At 48.1% G+C, this 26,872-nt stretch overlaps 1 protein-coding gene across 2 annotated transcripts in view; it reads right to left on the bottom strand.

The window, feature by feature from the left end:
• Window positions 1-26,872, bottom strand: part of DZIP1L (DAZ interacting zinc finger protein 1 like) — a 521,233-nt gene that overhangs the window by 237,663 nt on the left and 256,698 nt on the right. For both annotated transcript variants that reach the window (XM_085634320.1, XM_085634319.1), the window contains exons 10-11: window positions 17,487-17,517; window positions 10,456-10,566 (exon numbers count right to left, since the gene is read on the bottom strand). In XM_085634320.1, coding sequence (XP_085490446.1) covers window positions 10,456-10,566; window positions 17,487-17,517 — 142 coding nt within the window. The remainder of the gene's footprint in view (window positions 1-10,455; window positions 10,567-17,486; window positions 17,518-26,872) is intronic.

Below are 26,872 nucleotides of genomic sequence, written 5' to 3'. Positions count from 1 at the left end.
GTTGATGTGAAACAACCTTTCCTCCGGAGAACCAAAGGCCCTTTATCTCCAGAACCCCCAGACGAGCAACCCATCCTAGAGTGGAGGCATCCGTGATTACTGTGGCCACCGGTGAAGGAAGATGAAAGGTCTTTCTTAGCGACAGATTGCCCTCCACACTCCACCAAGTCAGATCCGCTGCATTGTCTCTGGAGATCCTGACCATCTCCCTGAGATCTCCGTTGTGCTGATACCACTGCCTGCGGAGACACCACTGGAGAGCCCTCATGTGCCAGCGTGCATGGTAGACCAACAGAATGCAGGGAGCTAACAGACCGAGCAGGCGTAGGACTTTCAGGACTGGAACAACCGCTCTATCGTGAAACAAATGAATCATCTCTTGAATGTCGAGAATCCTCTGCGGAGGCGGGAAAGCTCGACATACAGTAGTGTCCAGTACTGCCCCTATAGGTTGCGCTGTGAGGACACTAGGTGAGATTTGGGCACATTTATCGAGAAGCTCAAGCTGAACAACAGCCGTGCTGTCACGTGCAGATGATGAAGCACCATCTCCGACGACTTTGCTTTGAGCAGCCAGTCGTCCAGATAGGGGAAAACAGGAATCCCCGACTTCCTGAGATGAGCTGCCACCACCGCCATCACCTTTGTGAAAACTCGAGGCGTAGAAGTAAGGCCGAATGGAATGACTGCAAACTGGTAGTGTTGAGACCCCACCGTAAAACAGAGATACTTCCTGTGCAACTTCAGGATGGGAATGTGAAAATAAGCATCCTGCAAGTCGACACCATCACGTCCTCTTGTTGCAACGCTTGAAGAACCTGAGTTAGGGTCAACATCTTGAATGTTTTCTGTTTGAGGTAAAAATTCAAGACCCTGAGGTCCAGGATAGGTCTTAATCTGCCGTCCTTCTTGGGAATCAGGAAATACCGGGAGTAGCAAACCTGACCCCTTTCTGCTCCGGAACCACCTCTATTGCACCTTTCTGCAATTAGGCAAGAACTACCTGCTGCAGAAGCAACAAATGATCCTCTAAACACCAGCCCTGGCGTGGGGGGTAAGGAGGAGGAAACTCCCGTAAGGGAAGGGCGTACCCATTTTCCACAAAATTCAAAACCCAAAGGTCTGAAGTGATAGATTTCCAATCATGAAGAAAATGGGACGCCCGACCCCCTACAGAACCAGCATTCTCCAAGATGGGGGATCTAGAGCTGCTTTCCTGTGGCACCAGTGGTGGGGGCAGGAGAGGAAGAAGAGGAGGAGGAGAGTTGACAGGATGCACCTTGCAGGCGACTCCACCATTACCTCTGTAAGATCTGTACAGAGGATTCTGCTGCTGTTGCTGCTGCAGGCCACAAAAGGAAGCCTCCTTACCAAAACCACGGTATCTTTTAAATCCAAAACCCATGGTTGGAGACTGAAGACCCAATGATTTTTCAGTGGCTATACTGTCTTTAAACCTCTGCAGTGCAGAATCGGCCTTTTCTCCAAACAGCTTGGCCCCTTCCAACGGCAGATCTGGCAAAAATACCAAAGACCTGAGCCAAGCATGCCTCATGGTGCCAATAGAGGAACCCATCACTCACCCTGGCCACCAAATCAGCAGTATCCAGACCAGATTGGATAACCTGATGAGCTGCAGCCTGCATAATCACCAGCACCTCTAAAAAGGAGCCACGATCACCATCCGCCAATTTGGGAGCCAACTGTTTGGCCGAATCCATTAGGGCATGAATATATTTCCCCAACAAGCAGGTAGCATTGGTGGAATTGAACAAGTTAATTACCTTCGGTAACGCTTTTTCTGGTGGATACAGTATCTGCCTGTGGATTCCTCACCTTGTGAATATCCCCTGCGCCAGCATTCCACGGAACTTTTCTTTCCCAGCACTCCACGTCGACGTGGGCGACGTCACAATGCATCGGCTCCGCTCGCGACTCCGTACGACGTCACCGGAGCCATAAGAAGCCCACGTCGGCGTGATGACGTCAGTTCCACCCATTTTTTCCGAGCCTTCGAGGCGAACAGGTGAACCAACGACAACTCCAAGTATACACAGTATACAGAATACCAATACATATACATAGCATACAAAGCAAAGGAATGCTAAACAAACAAGCATTTCCTACAAATGTACAAGAAAGTATCAAAACATTCCAACAAGACCTCTTTCATGGTATACAAAGGTGGACAACGGGGAGGCGGGTGGGTCAGTGAGGAATCCACAGGCAGATACTGTATCCACCAGAAAAAGCGTTACCGAAGGTAAGTAACTTGTTTTTCTGATGGATACATCTGCCAGTGGATTCCTCACCTTGTGAATAGATTCCCACAGCAGTCCCCACTCCCGGAGGAGGGTGTTCACCTTCCTATACCAGAAAGTCTTGCAACACAGAGCGCGCGAAGTGGCCCTCCCTCCTCATCTCTAAATCCAAGCAATAATGCTTTGCGAAAGTATGGAGGGAGGCCCAAGTCGCTGCCTTACAAATATCTGCCACAGGAACACCCCGAGCCAAAGCAGATGTAGATGACTTAGCTCTAGTTGAATGAGCTCTAATGCCCTCAGGAGGGGTCTTACCAGCCAGGGCGTAGCAGATCTTGATGGTAAGGACAATCCATCTCGTCAACGTGCGCTTGTGCACCGCTCTTCCTTTGGAATGACCAACATAACCCACGAAGAGCTGATCGTCCAGACGAAAGTCCTTTGTTCTGTCCAAGTAAAAGCTTACAGCTCTCTTTGGGTCCAGACGATGGAGTCTTTCCTCCTCTTTGGAAGGATGAGGAGGCGGACAGAAAACAGGGAGAGTAATGGACTGCCCTAAATGAAACGGAGTGACAACTTTTGGCAGGAAAGCAGCCCTGGTCCTGAGAACCATCCTTTCAGCATGCAAGGTTAAAAACGGGGGTTTAGAACTAAGAGCTTGAAGCTCACTCACCCTCCTTGCAGAGGTTATGGCTACAAGAAAGACCACCTTAAAGGACAACAGCCTCAAAGGACAGCTATGTAGAGGCTCAAATGGGGACCCCATCAGAAAGGTTAAAACAAGATTACGGTCCCACTGAGGCATTACAAAGGGAGTGGGAGGAAACATGTTTGTAAGGCCCTTGATAAACCTCAGAACAACCGGAGATTTAAAAAGTGACGGTTGATCTGGAAGGCATAGAAAAGCCGATAAGGCCGAAAGATAGCCCTTGACCGTGGCCACAGCACAGCCCTGCTGAGCCAAGGAAAGAGAAAACTGGAGAACATTAGAAAGATGGGCTTTTAAAGGGTCAATGGACCTCTCTCCACACCATTTAACAAACTTAGACCACCTGTAGGAGTAAATGGACTTGGTGGAGTGTCGCCTGGCCGATAAAATAATGTCCACCAAATCAGGCGGGAGAGAGAATGAACTCAGGTTGCCCCGTTCAATCTCCAGGCATGAAGGTGTAAGCTCTGGAGGTGGGGGTGTAGAACCTGCCCCTCCGACTGCGAGAGGAGGTCTGCCCTCAGAGGGAGACGGAGCGGAGGGCACGAGGAGAGGTGGAGAAGATCTGTGTACCACAGTGTGATCAGGACATCGCGGAAGACGAGTCTCCCGCGCACTTCAAGATGGCGGCGGCGGAGACCCATTCTGCCAAGGGAAGCGCTCTAGTCGGTTCGGCCGGCGCGGAGCTGACGTCAGACGCGGAGACAAGAGCAGCGCAGTCGGAAACGGAGGAGGGGAGCGCTGGGAAGGAAGGAGCGAGCGAAACAGACGGAGGAAGGATCAAAGACCCCAGGCAGCTGCATGGTGACAGCGGAGAAGAAGAACGGAGACGGCGGGAACCTCCAGCAGACACCGCTCTAGTGTCTCCTTGTCCCAGGGAGGATCAGGACGCCGAGACACCCACGGCTACAGTCCCGGAGGACTGTAGCTTCAGGTCAGTGTCTTTCCTGAAATATCTAAAGCACTTAACGGGGAGGGGGAAAGCCAGGAGATCACCAGAACTGGGCACTAGTTAGGACCGACCTATTCCCACACGACTTCCCCACCCTCACAACTCGTGGTGAAAAAGAAACAGGTGGAGGGTTTGTCACAACCTAAAGTATAAAAGTACTTATACTGACGGGAGGTTTGTTCTTTTGTTTCCTTTTTCCTCCCGGGGACGCCCTTTTGCCCAGAGAACGCCTAAAGGAAGCAGACGTAAAGGGAACCAGAGAGGGACACAAGAAAGCGAGCACCGTATCTGGGACATCACCTGCTCTATTTGTTGGAAGGACTTTTAGTTTGATACATTTCTTTGTTACATTAAGACTGGCTCACGATTTCCATCAGCATCCATTCAGATCTTGTCTACTTCTTTAATAAACCACACTCAAACCTAAACCCAGGGACTCACGGAGTACGTCATTCCCCTTAAGAATCAAGGGTCCGTTATAGGGCCCAAGGGGGGGCTAGACGACACACACCCTTCTTGGCCAAGCCGGTGCAATCAATATAACTTGGGCCCGGTCTTGGCGAACCTTCCTCAGAACCCGAGGAATCAAGGGTATGGGAGGAAACGCGTAAAGGAGTTGTGAGCCCCAACTCAACTGAAACGCATCCCCTAACGCCCCCTGCATCGGATACTGGAGACTGCAAAACGACGGGCAGTGCGCGGTCTCACAAGTGGCGAACAGGTCCACCCAAGGAGTTCCCCACATCCGAAAAACGTGACGAACCACCTCCGGATGGAGCCTCCACTCGTGGTCGGCGGAGAACTGTCGACTGAGACTGTCCGCACGCACGTTCAGCACCCCAGCCAGATGATTTGCCACCAGACAAATCTGATGGTCCCGAGCCCAGGACCAGAGACGCAGAGCCTCTCTGCAGAGACAACGCGACCCCACTCCTCCCTGCTTGTTGACATACCACATCGCGGTAGTGTTGTCCGTCAGGACTTGAACAGACTGACCGCGAAGGGAAGGGCGGAAGGCCTTGAGTGCCAAACGAATCGCCCGCAATTCCAGAAGGTTGGTGTGAAGCAACCCCTCCTCTGGAGACCAAAGACCCTTGATCTCCAGATCCCCCAGATGAGCACCCCACCCTAGGGTGGATGCATCCGTAATCACTGTGGCCACCGATGGAGGAAGATGGAAGGGCTTTCCTTGGGACAGATTGCCCTCCACGCTCCACCAAGATAGATCCGCTGCAGCTTCTCCAGAGATCCTGATCGACTCCCTGAGATCTCCATTGTGCTGATACCACTGCCTGCGGAGGCACCACTGGAGCGCCCTCATGTGCCAGCGTGCATGGTTGACCAACAGTGTGCAGGAGGCGAACAGACCGAGCAGGCGAAGGACCTTCAGAACTGGAACAACCGCTCCATTTTGGAATAAAGGGACCATTTCCTGAATGTCGAGAATCCTTTGAGGAGGAGGGAATGCCCGACACACAGTAGTGTCCAGTACCGCCCCTATGAACAGGCCGCGTTGTGAGGGCACCAGGTGAGATTTGGGCACATTGATCGAGAAACCCAAGTCGTATAACAGCTGAGATGTTACCTGCAGATGATGTTGCACCATCTCTGGGGACTCTGCCTTCAGAAGCCAGTTGTCCAGGCAGGGGAAAACTGGATTTCCCGACCTCCGAGATGAGCAGCCACCACTGCCATCACCTTTGTGAGGACTCGAGGTGCGGTAGTAAGACCAAACGGGAGGACCGCAAACTGGTAGTGTTGCGACCCAACCGTAAAACGGAGATACTTCCTGTGCGACTTCAGGATTGGAACATGGAAGTACGCGTCCTGCAAGTCGAGCGACACCATCCAGTCTCCTTGCTGCAACGCTTGAAGAACCTGCGCAAGGGTCAGCATCTTGAATTTCTCCTGTTTCAGGTAAAAGTTCAAGTTTCTGAGGTCTATAATCGGACGCAATCTGCCGTCCTTTTTGGGAATCTAAAAATACCGGGAGTAGCATCCCTGACCCCTTTCCTGCTCCGGAACCACCTCTATTGCACCTTTCTGAAGCAAGGCTAGAACCTCTTTCTGTAGGAGAAGCAGATGGTCTTCCGAGCAATAACCTTGGCAAGGAGAGTAAGGGGGAGGAAACTCCCGAAAGGGAAGGGCGTACCCAGTCTCTACGAGGTTCAAAACCCAAAGGTCTGTTATAATAGATTTCCAACCCCGTAGAAAGTAGGACACCAGACCCCCCACAGGACTTACATGATCCGGGATGGGGGATCTAGGGCTGCTTCCCTGAAGCCTCATTGGGAGCAGAGGAGGAGGAGGAAGAAGAGGGGTTGCGACCAGAACCTCTCTGACCCCTTTGCTTCCCTCTATAGGACCTATAGAGGGGATTCTGTTGTTGCTGCTGCTGCTGCTGTTGGGGCTGTCGGACGGAGCAAAAGGATGTTCTTCCGAAACCCCTAAACTTCCGAAAAGCTGAACCCCTAGCAGGAGCCTGCAGACCCAAGGACTTTGCCGTCAATCTGCTGTCCTTAAAACGTTGAAGGGCAGAGTCTGCTTTCTCCCCAAACAGTTTCTGTCCGTCGAATGGCAGATCAACCAACGTGGCCTGAACATCTGCTGAGAAACCAGAGGAACGGAGCCACGCCTGCCTTCTTGCGGCTATAGACGACCCCATGATCCTCGCCACCGAGTCCCCCGTATCCAGCCCTGACGGGATCACCTGTCTGGCAGCTGCCTGAGTGTCCGCAACAACCTCCAAGAAGGACGACTTATCCCCCTCAGGCAACTTAGGGGCCAATGATTTAATAGAGTCCATCAAGGCATGAACATAACACCCCAGAAGGCATGTGGCATTAGATGATTTCAGCGCCATACTTCCTGAGGAGAAGGACTTCTTGGCCGCCTGATCAATTTTCTTTGACTCCCTATCAGCTGGAGACTGAGGGAAAGCATCCGAAGCATGTTTAGAAAAAGAAGCCTGCACTACTAGGCTCTCCGGGGATGGATGTGTAGACAAAAAATCTGGATCCCCTGGTGTAACCCTGTACCTTCTTGCCACCTGTCTGGAAACCGCCTGAGATGAAAGAGGCTTCTTCCACACCTCCAAGACCGGCTCCAAGATGGCCTCATTGAAAGGCAACAAAGGTTCCGAAGTAGATGACGGAGAATGCAACACCTCAGTAAGTAAGTTTGATTTGTACTCCACAGAGGGCAGCTGCAAATCTAAGAGATCTGCGGCCTTCTTGATCACCACATGATAGGGCGCCAGTTCCTGAGGTGGAGAAGATCTAGCTGACGTATGCTCCCACTCAGGGGTGGTATCCAACCCACTTGCTTCTTCAATCCCCTCAAACTCATCTGAAGAAGAGTCGACTTCACCTTCTTCCATATATCTTCCTTCCTCCAAAACCCTCTGGGCCTCCCTCCTCGATCGAATCCGGGGAGCTGGCGTCGTCGACATCGTACGCGGCGTCGGTGTAGCCAGACGTACCGGAGTCGGCGGAGCCATAGGGGCAGTCGGCAGTGCCGGACGCGGCGCCGATGGAGTCGGACGCGGCGTCGAAGAAGGTTCCGAAGTCTGATGGTCCATCCGAAGTCGTGTCGGATCCCCAGACGGCGCCGGAAACTGCCACGAAGGCGCCATCGGCATAAAGGGCAAAAAGGGGGCCTGAGCATAATGCTGCGGCACCCCTAGCGTATACGCCATCGGGCCCACAGGACCAGTTGGTGCTCCGGATGAGAAGGCCGCCCTGTTAAATATACCATACATGGCATTTAGAAAAGTTAATGAATCGGTACCTGGAGCCGGGAATTGCGGATAAGGAACAGACTCTGTATCGCTTTGTGGAGTCTACGGCGTCGGCTCCGCAGTATCTTCCACCGGAGCCGCAGATTCATCAGGCACCGGAGCAGGCTCTTCCTGTTCTTGTTCATCCATGGAGACATCCGATTCCACTCGAACTGGAGTCGACGCCTTAGACGGAGCCGGTGACTGCGTCGGGGACTGAGCTGGAGCTCGCTTTGACGAAGGAGAACCTCTTGGAGACTTCGAAGGAGAAGGTGAAAGTGACAAGTCCTTGCTCTGACGGGGCGAAGTCGACCTCGACTTCCTGGACTTCGAGGACCGACGTCGAGAAGAATGCTTTCTATTTTTGTGATGCTTCTTCGACTTCGACGACTCCCGCCTCGACTTCTCTTTTCTTCTCCCTCTCTTCTCCTCACCGATCTTCTTCATGAAGAGCTTAGTCTTCCTCTCCTTCAGTGCCTTAGGATTCATACTCCTACAGCACCCGCATTCCTCCATATCGTGGTCCGAAGAAAGACACCATAAGCAGTCTTGATGCGGATCAGTCATGGACATCAGACCTCCGCATTCCCTACAGGGCTTAAAGCCCGACTTCCTCGTCGAAGACATACCGAATTTTTAACAGTAACACAGCAATATACTACAAAGTAGCTAGAGAGCACTGGAAAAAACCGTTGCGCGTCGACGGCGCGGAAAAAAGGGAACTGACGTCATGCCATTACAACGTGGTTGTTACAACGCAAACCAGTAAATCGCAAGTCCTTGCAACGACTTGCTGTAGGGGGCGTGCTGGATTTAGGAATACTATTATTTACTATTCCTACATCAGTTTGTGCAACAGCAGAGAAGGCGTTGCATTGTAAATCCAACACCAGCACGCCCCCTACAGCAAGTCGTTGAAAGGACTTGCGATGTAATGGTGCGCGTGGTAACAACGCGGTCTTTGTAATGACAGCGTTGTGAAGGTTCCGCCATGTGGAGACAGCGTTGTAAACGCTGTTTCCCCCAGAAGACTTCTGTCACAGTGTATTCCTAAATCGCTTAGTGATGGAAGATCTGCAATACCGAGGCACGGCAGGAAATCCTTCATGTGCCAGCCTTAATGTGATGAGCAAAATGCAGGAAAAGCCAGCAGACTTTAGCCGGCGAAGAGTTGTCAGGACTGGAACTTGAGCTCCCTCTGGAAACATCAGAATCATATCCCGAATGTGCCAGATCCTCTGGGAAGGTGGGAAATATCATAAAGAAATTGGGTCCAGTCCTACACCTTGGGAATGTTGATGAAAAAAATGCAATACCAACAGAAAGGATGTTGTGTTCTTTATGTGGTCTGACAGGAGCTGCAGCATGCCTGCTTTGACCAGTCAATCATCGAGGTACGGGAACACAGAGATACATGACCTTTGCAGATGTGCTGCAATGGCTGTCATCACTTTAGTGAAGACTCTGGCTCCCAATGTCAGTCCAGACTGGAAGAAACACAAACTCGCAGACTGTGGTACCTACCAAGAATGGCAGGAAACTCATGTGTGACTAAAGGATAGGTTGGTAGAAATACGCTCACTGCAAGTTGAGAGACACCACCTAGTCTTCCGCTTCCAGCACCAAAAGCACCTGAACTAGGGACAGCATCTTGAACTTTTCCTGCATAGGTAAACGTTCAAGAGTATGAGCTCAAGAGTCCGATGCAGGATCTGTCCTTCTTGGAACCAGGAAATAGCAGAAGTAACACTTCTGCCCGATTTCCAGCGCTAGAACAAACACCACTGCTCCTTTTTCCAACAAGGCAGCTGCCTCCCGTTGCTGAATCTTGTGATCTTCTGAATTAAATGAATGGGAGGGGGTGGCACCCAAGGAGCCTATGGCCTTTACCACAGAGTCTGTGGTGTGCACACCAGCCTTAATTAACTGGCTGGAGGCATTCCTGGCGATCCGTAGCCACCTCTTCAAAATGGTCTTTCAGGTGTTCCAGTAGACCACCATGGTAGCCACTTTCACTAGAGCGTGGGTGAACTTTACCAACAGATTACGTTCATAGAACGCAAAGCAAGACTCCCTGCTGAAAATACCTTTTCCCCCAGGCCTCTAGGTTTTGCAGATTTTCTGATTGGGGGCACAGTGAGGAAGGCTCCTGGGTTCTACTTGGATCAGGTCCAAGCTTGCACCACTAACCTTTCTTTCTTTTTATGCGGCTCCCATCCACGAGCCACTAAAGGGCCCCATGAGCCGAAACAAGAGGTCAGAATTACCCCCTGTCTGTAAGGGTGAAGGGGAGGGGCAGTGCTTATGTGCTTTGGAATCTTCTCAGTAGATACAAGCAGAACAAATGGAGAACATTTTAATTGGAGAGTCTTCTAAGTTTTTTCTTTCGAGGAATGACAGTTAAAAGAGAACTCTGCACAAGAGTTCCTACTTGAATTATTAGCAGTTGCTCTTTAGTTCTCCCTTGTCTTTTCAGATCATTTCTGCAGCTCTAGGATATTTTCAACTACTTTCAGAACAGGTGTAAGAGAAATTTACATTCACCCAACGCTACGGATCTCTTTAAGAGCAGAGCTTGCAAGTCCACATTTGTCCCTATTCATTGGTTTCAGTTGTGATCTCTTCATATCTTCAGAAGAACTCTTTACTGTTTTGGATTTATTTAAGTATTATTGTGGTTCAAGAGTAAAATGAAAAACAGTAGTCATGATTCTTTTGACATATGCATACATATTTATCACTTGCATTGAATTACCAGTGTCTGTCTCTTCTTCCTCCTCTTCCATCTCCACTCCATCATCCTCAACCTTCTTCCCCACCTCCTCCTTCAGCGCCTTGTGCTGTGGCTTTTTGACTACTGGATTCACTGTACCGGTTGAGAAAATAAATGTGACTTTACACCCCACTTCAATAGATAGCACAGCTGATTTATGGTCCATCGGGTTTAACTATTTAGGACAGCGGTTAGAGATAGGTTTAGGCCTATCACCAATCTCAAGTTTTAATAAGAATTTGTAATAAAAAGATAAACAAATGTAAAAATACATACATATAAATACACACATATATATAAGCATACTACACAGTCAATAGTACCTGTGTGGTCATTGTTACGTCACAGTTAAATGCAATGACATCAAACTTGGAAAGAAGGTAGAACTTTGCACAAGTAGTGCCTTTGTTTGGTTTGATGATAAAACCATTAAATAGATTTTGAGAAATTAGTATTTACATTTATTTTTGGGCTTAAGAAGGTAAATTTATAAAACTATCTGGACCAATAGTTCATAGAGGTTCATGAACCTGGGTTTGTGGAGCTTAAGTGGAACCAAATGTTGAAAAACATTTCAATCTGATTGATTCTCTTGTCTGCCATTTTGTAACCAAAAACCCTAAGCAGGGTTCACACACAAAATCACTTCAATCGGATGACTGCAACTTCAGGAATATGTTGTGGCCACAATTATAGGATGCAAGGACTTGGCCACTGCATCCGGAAAAAAAAATGAAAGGACCTATAATGGGACAGGGGACACATCCCAGGAGCTCCTAGCACGAGAGGGGAAGAGGGGATCAAAAGGGACCGCACTTAATAAAATCAAAAAATAAAAAAGACCCAGAGATTTTCCTACTTGGTTCACCTACTGTTGGAAATTGTTTTTTTTGTAGTAGTGCCCTGACTGTTTGCCTGGTATTTGATGCAACTTTGACTGGAGTGCACTGGGTTCCTGCCAAACAGGTCCCTAGTGCCAGTGTTCTTTCCCCAAAACAAGACAACTGGTCACTTGATCCCCAAGGGACCAGGCCTTTAGCATCTCTGTCAGTCCCTAGTAAGTGGTACCTCTGGTATCTAGGGCATAGGTACTAAAGAGGGTCCTAAGAGCTGCAGCATATACTGTACCATTCTAAGTCACCTGGCAAACTCATACAAACTGCCACTGCAGGCTGAGTGATATGGTGCTCTAAAAAGTTAAAGCACGGCATGGCACACACTTGTGTGCTATGTCTCCAAACACTGTATGTAATATTTGTAAGTCACCCCTACAGTAGGCTTTACAGCCCTGATGCAGGGTGCATTATATTACACTTGAGGACATATCTGCAAGAGCAGATATGCCCCTGTGCTGGCCAGTTCAATTACTGACAGTACAAGTGAACAGGGAAGCCATTTGAAGGTATGTAACGGGCACTGGTAAAAACGAGTTACCCTGCTACATAATGGCTTCATTGAAACATATGGTGTTTGGTATCAAACACCTCATATTATTAAACCCATACTGATGCCAGTGTTGGATTTATATATACATGTACTCAGAGGGTACCTTAGAGGTACCCACTTAACCCTGCTAGTCCTCTAGTGTGCTGGCAGACTGGTCCTGTCCAGCCTGCCACTGCAAACGAGTTTCTGCCACCCAGAGGTGAGAGCCCACGCTCTCATCAGGAGGTCAGGAACAATGCCTTCTCTGGCAGGAGGTGTTATTACGTCCTCCAAAAAGGAGGGCACGTAAATTAACATGTCAAGGCAGGGAGCATCAGAGAGCACACCAACATCAATATGCGACCCAGGCTTCCCCAGACAAGGGAAATGCCACCCCCTACCCTGGGCCAATTTGGCACCAGGACAGGCAATAAAATTAGCTCTTCCGATCTGGTGGAGTGCGGGGTAGGTTCCAGGCGAGACAGCCACTGCTGAACTGACGCTGATAATATTAACGTACCCTCCACCTATGTTTCGAAGGAGATAGGTATTCGCCCAAATGGGGTTGGCCAACATACAAGGTACCTCATTGTTAGGTTCTTCTGAGTGCTTGGGTCACAGGTGATACTAATATTGAACGAACTACTGTGTACATAGTATACATATATTGGGCCTGAAAATTTGCCATGTGATCCCCCAAACACACTAGTCAAGAAACATGTTGACCTCCAATTCGTAGCCACTACTGGACATTATCTCAGCAGTGGCTTACATTTTCCGTTTTTAATTGGGACCAGTGGGCTCGCAGATTAAATTGGATTTGGAGCATCACTAAATCCCCTTTTTTAGCCTTCCCCGCACTATTTCTGCACACTTGTCACTCACATCTATACCACAAGGCCCGACTAAGAGCCCCTCATATGGTGCTTGTCAGGCATTGCAGCGCCAGCCTGACGAGGAATATGCCCTATGATGAAGCATGACACCCAGCTGGGTGTGTGAAGGCCCCATTTCCCAAATTTGGAGACTCCCTGTCTCTACTATAGGGTCAGGGTAGTAGACCGACTCAGCCTCTTCCCCTTCACTCTTTTTCTCTCTAAGGAACTGCGTACCATTTCTTCTTGCTTGATCCCCTGGGGGCTCGTATGTTGGGTCTTCAAGCAGCCTCTGTCCCTCCCTTTTTGATACAAAATAAAATTAGATAGTCAGGAGATGTGTTCACCCTCATTAGGACCTCCACCCATTCGCCGTGAATATGCCATCACTACTTTTCTCTGCCCCCTTTTCTGCAGCCTTGCACCGCCCATGTGCCTTCTTGGCATTGTCTTTCGGCACATAGAAGGTGCTGGTTCTCATGCACATCTTCCTAACTTGTGCTGGAGGAAGTGCATCTGTGGTGCAGCTGGGCATAGTGTTCCTCTTGCTGCACTCTGGTGCAGCTGTACATTGGCTCTTTGCCTCTGACTCAGATGCGGGAATAGAACCACCACTCTTGTTACCGGCCTAACAGCTCCTGGTCTGTCTGCAGGGTGACTGGTTTGACTGTGCATTCACTGTGCCTCGAGTCTCTGACTTTACTGATTGGTGCAGTATTTCCTTTGGCCACTAGATGGCAGTGTTGCTTTTCCTATCGAGTCACCTTCTTCCCTTTTCTTCTCAAGATTTCCTCGGGGCGTCGGTCAGAGCGCCGAGGGCCGCAGGGCTTGCAGTATGAGAAGAGGTGAAAGATCTGCGGCCGGCAGGCAGGGATACGAATTTCTGGTCCGACTTCAAAATTGCTTGCACCGGGCGGCCTGCGCTTTGCCTTTTTGTTTGAGCGTAGCAGCTCTTGTATGCAGATTGTCCTGCCATCTCGTGGAGCGATTGCAGTAAGGGTAGACAGGTGGAGGCTCATCTGCCCGGTCCCAGGCCTTGATCAGGGGTGGCTTACTTGTCAGTTTATCCTGTGTGCTTAACGCCGGGCCTTTGCGTGCTGCAGTAGTGTCCCAATGCTGCAGGTATGTCGCCCCTCACGGTTGCAGGAGGGGTGCTACCGTGTTGGTTGGGGGCAGCACGCTCTCGGCACGTCTCTCATTGGGGCACTCGGGCTCAGAGGCAGACAGGTCTCCATGTACAGGTTGCAGTGGCAGCAGGGGGCATCAGGGGCGCGCTCCTTTTCCACTGCAGCTCTACCATCTTCTCTTGGGAAGCAACGGCCATAGCAGGACGAGGAACGTCAGTGCAGTGCGAAGCCCAGGGTTGATGCCAGCACAGTCTTGTCTCTAGCTCTTGCGGGGTGCCGCGAATTGACTACCGGTGCACCTCCCATTACAGGCTGGGCTCACCAGGCGAAACGGTAACAGCAGCCCCGGACTGTGGGAGACGACCCGCCTCTTCAGGCTGCAGCAGGGGTTCTTTGTGTGCGGGAGGGGCGGGCGCCGCTGCAGTGTTAATGCTCTCCTCCTCTCGCCTTCAGGTATGGAGGGCGCTCCAGTGTCAGCACCGTGTCTCACCCCGCACTTTGGGTTGATCTCCTGTGGGCCCTGGCTGCCGGGGCACGCGTCACAAACACGGCATAGACTTTCTTCGTTCCGCCTCCTGGTCACTACAGCTGGGTCGGTGGGGCATTGCAGTTGGGTGCCAGTACTCCGTGCCGGCAGTAAGTCCGGGGGTGCCGCTGATTCAGGCCCATGACAAACCACAGAACGGCCGACAGCACACACGTGGGGATCAACCCACTCGTCGCCAGTGTTATGTTCTGGGCCCTAGGCCCACATACTGTGTAAAGGACGACACAGACAGGTAGATATGTTGCTGGAAACTTATCACGAGCACGTGCACCCGGGCCCTTTTAGTAACAGGCTCACGTCACTCGTGACGCCTGTGATGGATGCGTGTAGGGGTGCAAGTGTGCCCACTCCCATAGGGGGAGTGGTTACCAACTCTGTGCCTGTCGAGACACTAGAACGTGTCTCGCAGGACACAACACATGAGGTATACGAAGTCTTGAACGAGGCTGGCTGGCACATAGCGAAAAAGACCTAAGGCTGGTCCCCAGTGTTACCTCTCAAGTGAACCACAACATCACAGACCCACAACTGATTGCCCAATAATCTGCGTCCTACTAGGCCCGCCAGTATGTGGAGCAATGTACACCCAGGCAGGACCTGGTGTTGCCCAAGCTTTCTGACTCTGATAGTCCGAGCCTTCGGGAACCACTGACTGCCACCGAAACACAGGAGGCAGAACAGTCACCTCCCACAGGGATATCTCCCGCCCTAACAAGTACCCCCTGGAGTTCTTTAAGAGGTAGCTCCGCACCTCATCACGTCACTGCTAGATATGTACACAGAGCACTGGGGGCTACCTTAAGACCTCATGGGAGTCACAGCCCCAGTCGTTTTCAAGCTACAGAAGCCACCAGACAAATGTGACTCGTCAAGGCTCAGTTCTTAGAGACCGAGATCCTGGCAAAGGTGCTGGCAAATAGGCTGGTGAGGGCAATCAAGACTCCGATCCACGCAGATTAGAATAGATTTATACTTAGATGCTTACATGCAGCACCCGTCACTTCCTACAGAGCTTGAATAAGGCTCGAGCGCTAACTGCAGAGGCCACGGTCCGTAGAGTCCTTGCATCAACAAACGTCAAAAAAGCCTTAAACACGGCCCGATGGTGGTTCGTGTTCCTCTTATTAAGGTGAATGCACTTTGTGCCCCACTTTTGCCATATTTCTGTACCAACAGATGCTGGGCACAGGGCTATGGTTGAATGGGGAGCTGCCCACAGTCTGTAATACTGAGCGAGGGATGGGACAGGGCTGCCCCGTCACCCCGCCTTTTTGCCCTGGTAATCGAACCATCAGTGGAATTAATCTGATGCGATGCTCAGGGACTTCCAGTGGCCAAATTTCGCCAAAGATTTATCACTGAACACAGATGACATCCTGGCCTACATCAGAGACGCCAAGATCTCCTTGTCCCGACTGTGCCACATGCTTCAGGTGTATGCCGATACCTCCAGTCTCACTGTCAACTGGACTAAAGCCACGTACGACCCCCGGACCAGAGGACAGGATGACATATGGGTGCAAACACCCAACTGTAATGGCAGATCAACACTTCAAATATGTGGGAGTGTTTATATATCCCTACCCAAGTAAATGGCAAAGGACCTGAGAATCGTCCCCCAGACCTCACGAAAAAGTTTCTAATTGATAGCGACTGTTATATAAATTGCAAAACTTCCCCCACGACACACCAGCCCAGTTTTTTAGAACACTGACATCTGCAATAGTGTAGTTCCCATGGGGAGAAAGCCAGCAGCAAATCTCCTCCCATAAGTTCGAACTAAACCCCTATGACAAGGGCTTGGGAATCGCAGACAAGAAGCTTCATTACTGGGTCAGTCAGATAGTACCTATTAATGACTGGCTCCAAGAGGCCTGGAATGACCCGCCGACTGCCATGGAGATGCGGGCTCTGGAACAAGGTGACACACTTATTCCACTCTATGGCCTGTGAAAAGACACCACCCTCTGCTCTCCGACACAGACCTCATTATCATGCTGACATCCACCACCTAGTAGAAACCTATGATATGCACAAAACAAAATGTCACTGATACCTGCAACTCTGCCATACATTGGAGGCATCCCTCACCCCCTTGCAGGCCCTCCAGCAGCACAATCCCTTAGAGGCGCATGTTACACAAACTAGGATGAGAGGAAAGGAATTTCTCAAATCTATTGCACACTGGCAAATAATACCCTAGACCCCATGATAGCACTAAAGGGGTGATGGGAACGCATTGTAGGCACACTAGCGGAGGAGGATTGGACAGAGGTAAAAATAGCCCCTAGAATGCTGGAAATCTCCATGCGACTAAGACTTATTCAACTGAAATACCTCCACAGAGTAAATTATAGTCCCACACTTTTGATCAAAGTGAGGTAAAGCCTTGACCCACACTGTCTGAGATGTAAAACAGCCAGGGGTACATTCTTTCTCACAATATGGGAGTGTACCATAATATAAAAATACTGGCATGACAATTCAGTACCATACTAATACAGGTGGTGGGAAGGCTGATTTTGCCAGAACCTAAATTATTGTTTCTTGGACAGTTGGATTAATGGGGTGGCAGAAGGGGCACCAGGCTGAGTTTTAAAGTAGCCAAGAGACATTGCACAAAAATGGAGGTCGGAGAGGGCTCCCCTCGGTGGTGAGGTGGACACGTGGCATGGACTACTGCCCTACAGTGGAACAATCGGTTCACAAGTCGAGGGGGTGCCCTAAGAAGCCTAGTAAAGAAAGGCAGGCCTGGATTGAGTACTCCACAAACTAGGATGAGTATTGAGGTGAAACCAGATATGGTCCGTGTTGTTGATAATCATGTAAAGAGAGGCGCAATACTTTATGTGTGCTGCTACATAAATGTATGTTGTGATCCTTTTTTATGCCTGCAAACGTTAATCAACGGAGCTGCAAAAAAAGAGGCCAAGTGAAAGGCTTCAGAGAAGGAGCTATAAATTCCACCGCTCTCTTTCTTTGCCTGGTTTCCAACCATCACAAGGGTAACAGCAACAGGGAAAACATCACTTCGCTCACCTTTAGGGTTACTTTCTGTCAGATCCATTATCTGTGGAAGTAAAAGAAACAGGTCACATACTGTAATAACTGACATTATCTGATTCTTCTTTTACCTTCAAAAGAATTACTATTCAGTGTTCATGAAAGGTGTCAGAGGGAAAGCAACGAATACTACAAGGCAAGCAACTATAGCTTATTTCAAACACCTAAATAAATTTTGAAACCTTTAATACAAATGTTGGCTTCTACAATCCAAACTCAAGAAAATATGCATTCAATTAGCAACTAATCTTTAATCGTGTTCTTCAAAAATCCATAAAAGCATACAAGCAGACAACATTATTCATCAAATAAACGCAATGGCTTAAAATTACCATAAAGTGCAAAAGTGAACATTCAGTGCAATTTAGCAATATATGTTAATGATGCAATGCCTTAATATAAAAACAAATGTGCAAAGGAAGCACTCAAGGAGAAGATATTTCATATGAATCCTAATACCATTAAGATAAACTGATAAAAGTAAATAAAATCAGTCATAGAAATTCATCTAAAAACAATGAAAAGTTCTGCATAATTGGAGTGAGATAATTTTCCTGACAAATACCCAATAAATACATTTCATAATTTTATTCCCGGGTCTAAGCTGTTTCATAGCACAACCTTTCTAAATAACTAAATGCCTTTCGCCTTCTAATTCCAGATTTAATAAAAGTGATAATTATACAGCAAGAACAGACATCTTTCAATTTACATAAACATTTAAAAACCTCCTGATAATGGACCAGCCTGTGTGATAGAAGTAGTGGCCGCAGTACCCGTAGTCTAATGCCCTTATATAGTGTACAAAACAACATAAGATGAATGGCTGATTGGTTGGCTTTTCCATTGCAAGGGCACTTAGGTAAGTGTCCTGACTAAGCCTCTGATTTAGGAAATCCAACCATATAGTGTAGTACCTGAAAGCGTAGCATAGTCCAATACAATCTATCCTGCATCTTAGTTACATTTATCAAATAGAATTGTATCCCTTCTTTCCATGGTCCCTGGCAGTATCTAGCCACTGTTGTCTTAGATCTAGCTTATAGCTTTCTCATGGCCTCCTTCTTCACAATAAAAGCTGCCCTTATTTCTTTTTTGCTGTACTGAAATATACTTGCAGGGGGTTGAATGCTTGCTTGATTGTCAAGGTCCTGAAATAAGCTGCTAATATACCACAGCCACGGAATTTTCTCATAAGGATCTAGTTTTTGTCGGTGCCTAATGATCTCTCGCGTAGACTTTGTGCTCTTCTTGACCCAAAAACTGGAGGAGGATTGAGTCTTCAATTTGCACAACGTCTAATTCATTATGGTTAATGTATGCTGGGGGTCGAGCGCGGCACTGCAAAAAGCCGGCACAGGAAGGAGTTCTCCTGTGACTGATTCAATTTACTAGTAGCCATACCCTATATGGGGCTCCATACAATGAAACGTATAGCTTCCTACCTGTCGGTGTAATTTTGCAGCTTGAAGACTTTCTGGATTCACTATGCTGTGCATTACTCTGCCATCTAGTGGTTGGGTCCGGAATTGTAGTTCTTCTCTTATTTTTTTTGTTCGTGGCCCAGGTGGGCGTCGACATACTACCATTTGGTGTCCTTCGTGACATCGACGTGCTTCCTCCGGAAGCTCCGACCTTTGGTCGCCATCTTCGGATTCTTTTTTCTCTTTCTTGTGCTACTTTTTCTTATCTGACCTTGTAAAGTCTTTTCACCTTCTGCCCCCCTTATCCTCCTGTCTCATCTTTCTGGCGGAGGAGGGTGGGTTCGCTAGTGAATCCAGAAAGTCTTCAAGCTGCAAAACTACACCGACAGGTAAGAAACTATATGTTTTGCAGCATGAATCTTTCTGGATTCACTATGCTGTGCATAGACTTTGTAGCGGTTTGTCTTTATAGTGGTGGTTGGGTGGAAGATGAGCACTGGTTACTGAAAATGTGTTGCAAGACCTTCTGTCCCACTTGCGCTTCTTTGTTCATTTGGATATCCACACAGTAGTGCTTAGTGAACATGTGCACTGAAGACCATGTAGCCGCTTGGCAAATGTCTTGAATTGGTGTGTTTGCTAGAAACGCATTTGTTGCTCTTTTCTTCCTTGTTGAGTGAGCATGAGCTGCTCCTTGTAATGGTTGAGCTGCCAGTTTGTGACAGAGCAGTTTGGTTTGTGCAATCCATCGTGCAATGGTATTTTTGGTAACTGGTCGTCCCAAAAAACAGCTGGCAAAGGATACAAAGAATTGCTTTGTTTTCCTGCACTCCTTTGTCCTTTCCATATAGTGCATCACTGCCCTCCTGGGGTCCAGTGTATGTAAGGCCCTCTCTGTGCTTGTGGAGGGTTTTTGGAAAAAACTCGGTATTTGAATTGTCTGATTGATGTGGAACTTAGACACCACCTTTGGCATGAAATGCGGGTCCGTTCTCATGACAATCCTATCACTGTGTATTTGCATGTAGGGTTCTTGGAACGTTAGCGCTTGTAATTCACTCACTCTTCGCAGTGATGTGATAGCTACTAGGAAGGCTGTCTTTAGCGTAAGCATATGAAGTGTAGCTTTGTGAATAGGCTCAAATGGTGCCTTTATCAGTTTTGTTAGCACTACATTGAGGTTCCATGCTGGTGCTGACATTCTTCTTGGAGGTGCGATCCTTTTAGCTCCTTCTAGGAATCTTTTTACCACCTGTGAGGTGAAGAAACTCTTCCCTGTTTCTCCTCTTGTGTAAGCCGCAATTGCCGCTACGTGGGCCCTTAGGGATGTGTAGCTTAGTTTATTCTGCAGTAGATGCGTTAATTATCTTAGTACTGTTGATTCCTTAGTAATCCTTGTTTGCAGTTTCTCCCTACTGCACCATTCGGTGAATCTTCTCCACTTTGCTACGTAGCACGTTCTTGTGGTAGGTCTCCTTGCTTCTCTGAGTACCGCCATCGTGCTTGCCGGTAGTCTGAGGTGTGCGAACTCTAGGTCCTCAGGAGCGATGCAGCTAGGCTGAGGCTTTCTGGCTCTGGGTGTAGTACTCTTCCGTTTTACATCGTTAGCAGGTCCTTCCTGGCGGGGAACCTGTGTGCGTGCGCTTGTGATATCTCCATGATTTGCGAGAACCATGTTTGTCTGGCCCACTGGGGTGCTATAAGGATGAGCGGCATGTTGCTGAACCTGCACTTGTTCAGTACCCTGTGTAGTAGCGGTATCGGTGGAAAAGCGTAGGCAAATGTCCCTGACCAGCTTATCCATAGCGCATTCCCCAGGGACTGTTTGCACGGTACTCTGGATGCGAAGTTTTGGCATTTTGCATTTTGGTGTGTTGCAAATCGGTCTATTTGCGGAGTTCCCCATTTATGGAATACCTTCTGGATTTCTTGTTGGTTGATCTCCCATTCGTGGGATGCTGACATCTGTCTGCTGAGCCAGTCTGCTTCTACATTGTCCTTCCCTGGTAGATGTATTGCTAACAGGTCTATTTCCCTGGGGATTGCCCAGCTCCATATTTCCTGCGCTAGCAGGGAAAGTGTCGCAGATTGTGTCCCTCCTTGCTTGTTGATGTAGAACATGGTAGTCGTATTGTCTGTTTGTATCAATACTCTGTGTCCATACAGCAGTTTCTGAAAGGCTTTTAAGGCTAGGAACACTGTCTTGAGTTCTAGGTAGTTGATGTGCTTTATTTCAGCCTGATGTCCCCACAATCCCCTTACTTTGAGGTTGTTTGTGTGTGCTCCCCACCCCTTCTGGGAGGCGTCTGTTGTAATGGTTACTGTTGGAGTTGGTTGTGTGAAAGATCTCCCCTGTGCTAAGTTCTTCTGGTTCCACCACTTTATTTCTTGCTATACTGTCTGCGTGACAACCACTAGATCCTCCCAACTCCCTGTCGCTTGTGACCATTGCTGCTGGATCCATTCTTGGAATGGTCTCATGTGTAGGCGGATATTTGGTACCAAATGTATGCATGATGCCATCATCCCCATCAGTTTGCTCACTGTCCTCACTGTCAGAGCTTGCCCCTTGCGGTAAAGACGCGTCTCTTTGCATATTGCCAGAGTCCTCTTTGCACATGGAATCACCGTGTTCTGTATGGTGTTGATCTCTGCTCCTAAGAATATCTTCAGTTGTTCTGGTTCTATTGACGTTTTCTCCCAATGGATTGAAAACCCCAGTTGGGCAAGCGTCTGTATCACTATCTCTATGTGCCTTTTGCACTTGTGGTATGAGCTTGCTTTTAACAGCCAGTTGTCGAGGTATGGGTATACATGTATCCCCTTCCTCCTTAAGTGTGCTGCTACTGCTGCCAGACATTTTGGGAAGACCCTTGATGCAGATTTTAGTCCGAAAGCCAGTACTGTGAACTGGTAGTGAGTTTTGTTGATTATAAACCTGAGGAGGTGTTTGTTGTTGATGGGGATGTGCAAGTAGGCGTCCTTTAAGTTGATAGTTGCCATGTAATCTCCTTCTTGTAGTTGAGATATGACCTCTTGGAGCGAGGTCATTTTGAACCTTTGAGTCTTTATGAACCTGTTTAAGAGTCTTAGGTCTAGAATTGGACGTAATGTTCCGTCTACCTTTGGTATGAGGAAGTAGGTTTAGTTTACCCCCTTGTTCCGTTGTTTTTGTGGTACCATTTCTATGGCTCCTTTCTTTAGCAGTTCTCTTGCTTCCTGCATCAAGTGTGTCCGCTCTTTTGATGAGCGCACTCTGACCCTTGACCTTCTGTTTGGCGGTGGCCTTTCCAGGTCTATACAGTACCCATATTGTATGAGGTTTAGTATCCATTTGTCTCATGTTATTTCCCTCCACTCCTGGAGGAAGTGTCTTAATCTGCCTCCTACTGGTGTAGCGTGTTGGAGGAACTGTTGAAGGTTTTGATTTTTTGCTGGTCTTTGCCTTGATTCTTTCTGCACTCCCTGAGGTCTTATCCGGGTGTGCGTTGGTTTTGCTGGTGAGTCACTTTGCTGTGGGAGGCTGACTCCCCCTCTGACCATTACCCCTTCCTCGGCCGCGCCCTCGAAAGGATTGTCCTCGGGCTGGTACTGCCAGATCTGCTGTTGCTGCCCCTGCTGCTGTCCCTGGTTACCTCCTTGGTAACCTTGCTGGGAGGTTTGGTGTGGTGCCACAGGTTGATGATTTCCTCCGCCTGTTGGCCTCCTGGAAGGTGTTCCTCTTCTCATACCTCAGAACTGCAGTGCCCCCACGGATCTTGCTGTTTTGTTATCTTTTTTCAGCTAGTTCAATTTGTCATCAACTGGTGCTCCGAACAGTTGTTCCCCATTGAAGGGTGTGTTGAGGATGTTGTTTTGGACTTCATTTTTGAAACCCGAAATCCTTAGCCAGGCATGCCTACTTTCTGTGATCCCCAGCATCATCTGCCTGCTCGATGTCTCCGCTGCATCTAGGGCCGACTTTAAACATGTATTAGCCATGTTTTTCCCCTCTACTACCAGGTGGCTTGCACTTCTCTGGTATTGCTCTGGCACGTGCTTGAGGAGTTCTCCCACTTCTTTCCAGTGCTGGTATGCGTGTCTGTTGACGAGTGCATTGGAATTGGCGATGTGCCATTGTATAGCTGCACTCCTTTCCATCTTCCTACCTATCAGGTCCATCCTCTTGCTTTCTTTGTCTGGTGGTGGGCCTGAGTTTGTGGGTATATTTGCTCTTTTCTGAGCCATGGATGTGATGATCAAGTAGGCTGGTACTGACCCTCTAATGTACATGGGGTCTTTTGATGAATGTTTGTATTTTTTCTCTGCTCGTGGAGTCACTGCTCTACACATGGCAGGCTCCTTGAATGCCTCCTTCCCCTGGTCTAGAACACTTGGGAGCATGGGCAGGAACTGGCTTCTAGTCTGGGATGGCAAAAAGGTCTCCAAGAGGAAGCAAGACTGTTTTTTCTTCTTCTAGCTGCACTCCATATGTGTCTGTAGCCCTTTTGATGACTTGGTTGAAGATCCCTATGTCGTCCGGCGGCGAAGGCCTCGACGGATATGATTCTACACCCTCTTCCGGGGATTCGGAGTCGAGATCTTGCCACGGCAAGACCTGAGGCTTCAAGGACGTTGAGTCTTGGCAAGTTTGCTCGTCTTCCTCCCCTTCGGCGCCCCCGTAGTACAGGTCTTCTTCCTGTTCCTCTCCCGGTTCAGGTGTGTTCGGCGGTTGGAAATCCTCGACGCACCCTTCTGTTTTGGCCGTGGCTTTCGACGGTATGCTGTAGAATTTCATATTTTCACCGAAGTCTTTCTTGCGTTGCAAGATGTTCACCATTTCGGCCTTGAGCCGTTTCCTTTTCTTTTCCATCTTGGCCGCGTGATCGGCTTCGAGGGACTCAACTTTCCTTTTCGCGGTTGTCGACGCCGAAGTCTAAACCGTTTTCGGGCCTTCGCCTTTCGACGTCCAGGCCTCTCTTTCGTGGCTGCTCTTCGGCGCCTTTCCCTTGTCTTGGGATTTTGCCATCTGGGGGTCCTTCTCAGAGGATCCGACGGTCTGCTTGTCCCTGGATGCAGTAGTCGACATCGAGTGCTTCGACGGCCCTGCTCCTTTCGAGGAATTTGGCTCGCTTTTGCGAGTATCAGTGGAGTGTTTAGGGTTCGACGACTCTCTTACCTCCTTCGACGTTTTGTTTTCGACCTCGACGACCAAGACGTCCTCTGGTCCATCTGCTATGTTGTCTTCCTCTCCGCTGGAGAGTCCCAAATCTCGGAGCGTTGGGGGTGTCCCCTGCCCCTGCATGTTGTAGTTTGCTCTTCTCTACATCTCCCTTACTCTGAGGGTCTTCGGGGTGAACGCTGCACAGGTGTTGCAGTCCTCGCTTCGATGGTCGAGCGGCAGGCAGAGATTGCAGACCGGGTGTTGGTCCTTTTGCGCGTACTTGTGGTGGCAGTTCGCGCAGAATTTAAACAGAGTTTTGTCCATTACCGTGCCCAGGCAGCCCCCTGTATGCGCATTCTCCTTTGAAACTTCGAATTCTTCGATGTTCTCACTTCTGTCGTCGACCTTCTTCCTTACTTGATCTCCGGTATCTTCCCCGGTGATATATTCTAAAGTTTTCTTATTTTCGTCGATTCTTCTCTCCAAGTTCTTGGAGCTCCTTCACTGTTGATCAAGACCCAACGGCGGAAAAAAGAATCTGAAGATGGCGACCAAAGTTGGGAGCCAAATGGTGGTATGTCGACGCCCACCTGGGCCACGAAAAAAAAAAAAGAGAAGAAATAATACAATTCCGGATCCAACCACTAGATGGCGGAATAATGCACAGCATAGTGAATCCAGAAAGATTCACGCTGCAAAACTGGGAGGCATGTACTTTAATATATCTTCGCCATTTCTCTAATGGGTTTTGTGCCATGTTTATAGGCATATCTAGAGACAGCATCAGAGTAAAGACTGCATCAGAGTAAAGACAGCATCAGAGGCTCTTATAAACCTAAGATTTGTTGCTTTAAATGCTGGCCCCAAGAGCCCTCCTGTGAAAATAATATTCCCAGATAGTTAAAAGTGCACACTTGTTTGAGCTTCTGGCCTGCCACAAAATGGCTTCTGCTCTTCTTTTTCTCCCTCCGCAAATCCTTGTATAAGTGTTGTTTAAGTTCAGCTTAAGCTCTCTACCCTCCACGTAGGAAACAAAATTATCTATCAAAAGATGGAGGCCGTTTGCGGTCCTTGACAGCAACACGGCATTGTCTGAATATAATAAAATGGGTGTGACTCGAGTCCCAACCCTAGGAGCATCAGCATTTACGGTATATATATATATATATATTACCTACTGGCGGTTATAGTTAGGACCTATTTTCCATAGGAAATCCGCAACATTCTATATGGAATAACTTTGGCGCCTGTTGACGAATATTCGCGGAATTTGCTAAACTTTTGGCCTGCTCTGGTCCGCTCCTATCCTGAAAGTCTCGGGATGATTAGTGTAGCGGGGGCTGAGAAAAAAGGGGGGTCCCACAACGTGTTTTCCCCATGCAATTTCCCATAGGACTTTTAGCCACAGCTACAGCCCGAACTGCTGAACGCAATTACACCAAATTTGGCAGAAAGGTAGACCTTGGTTCAGAGTTGTGCCTTTTGCTTAAATGGTGTAAATTCGTTCAGTAGTTCCTGAGAAAATTAAAAGTAAAATCACATGTATATCTGGGCAGAGCCTAACCACACATCTCATCCTGAGAATTGATTGGCTGTCAGCACTTCATCCAAGAAGTGTTGGCAGCCATCTTGGGACCAATATACATGATAGCACCTCATTAAAAAGCATTGCAGTTAATAGAAGGTTGTAAGACTTTAGCTACATTATAAATCATTTGTTGATGGTACCATACTCATTTTAGGAACTGTGCTATGTTCTAAGGTGATTTTACCATGTGAAAAAGCCTTCTGCTGGGATATCATGAATCATGATTGAGAGAAAAATATTTTCTCATGCTTTTCACACAGAGGTTTGGAAGGTGATCTATAAGCTAAACTGAGAGCATACTTTCTGTAAATTCACATTATCTTTCTCAGTCATGTGAGAATGAAGTCTGACATTCTCAGTAAAACATGTAAATCCAACAAAGGCAGAGACTGTCAGTTGATTCCTTTGTGTTCTACTGCAGCTTCGCAGAGTGTTCCAAAGAACAACTAGAGCGCTAACAGTCCTACTTATGATAAACGTATGGCACACCTGAAGCCATCTTGATTGGAATAAAGTGGTAACTCTTAAAACATTTACTTTAAAAAGGAACAAAATGAGAGGGTTTATTTTGCCATAAAAAGTATGATTAGTGCTGCAGAAAGAAAAATTAGGGCACATTTTGAATGACTTCTCAAATCCTCTTCTATTTCATTAAATAATTCATGCACTTTCAATACCAGCAGCAGACTTCCCTGGTGAGCAGTAGCTTTAATACAGTGATCTAATGAGCAACTAGAGTGCTACCATTCAGAATTTATGGCAAATGTGTGACACATCTGAATGCCTTCTTGATGGAATCAAAGTAAAAAACTGAAAGTATTCCTACTGAGGAGACTGTAGTAAATGAGTAAATTAGGAAACTTCATAACAAATAAGTCTCCCAAGATGGCCACCAGAGACAAAAGAGCCCAAATGTAGCCCAAATATCACCCAGATGTAGCCCAAGTATAGCTCAATGACAGAATGTCCCAGAGTGTTCTTAAGAACAACTAGAGCGCTTACTGTCTTACTTATGACAAAAGTATGGCACACCTGAAGCTATCTTGATTGGAATAAACTGGTAACACTTAAAACATTTAATTGAAAAAGGAACACAATGAGGGGGTTAATTTTGCCATGGTGGGGGAGGTTGGGGAATAAGGGGGAAAAAGTCCTTGGCGGTTTCAAATGAAAGTTTAGTTGCGGATACTTTGGAAAGATTTACATG

Source organism: Triturus cristatus, chromosome 11, assembly GCF_964204655.1.
Source record: "Triturus cristatus chromosome 11, aTriCri1.1, whole genome shotgun sequence".
Classification (NCBI taxonomy): Eukaryota; Metazoa; Chordata; class Amphibia; order Caudata; family Salamandridae; genus Triturus; species Triturus cristatus.
The sequence above is the reverse complement of the archived record's forward strand: the minus strand, read 5'-3'. Positions and strand labels throughout refer to the sequence as shown.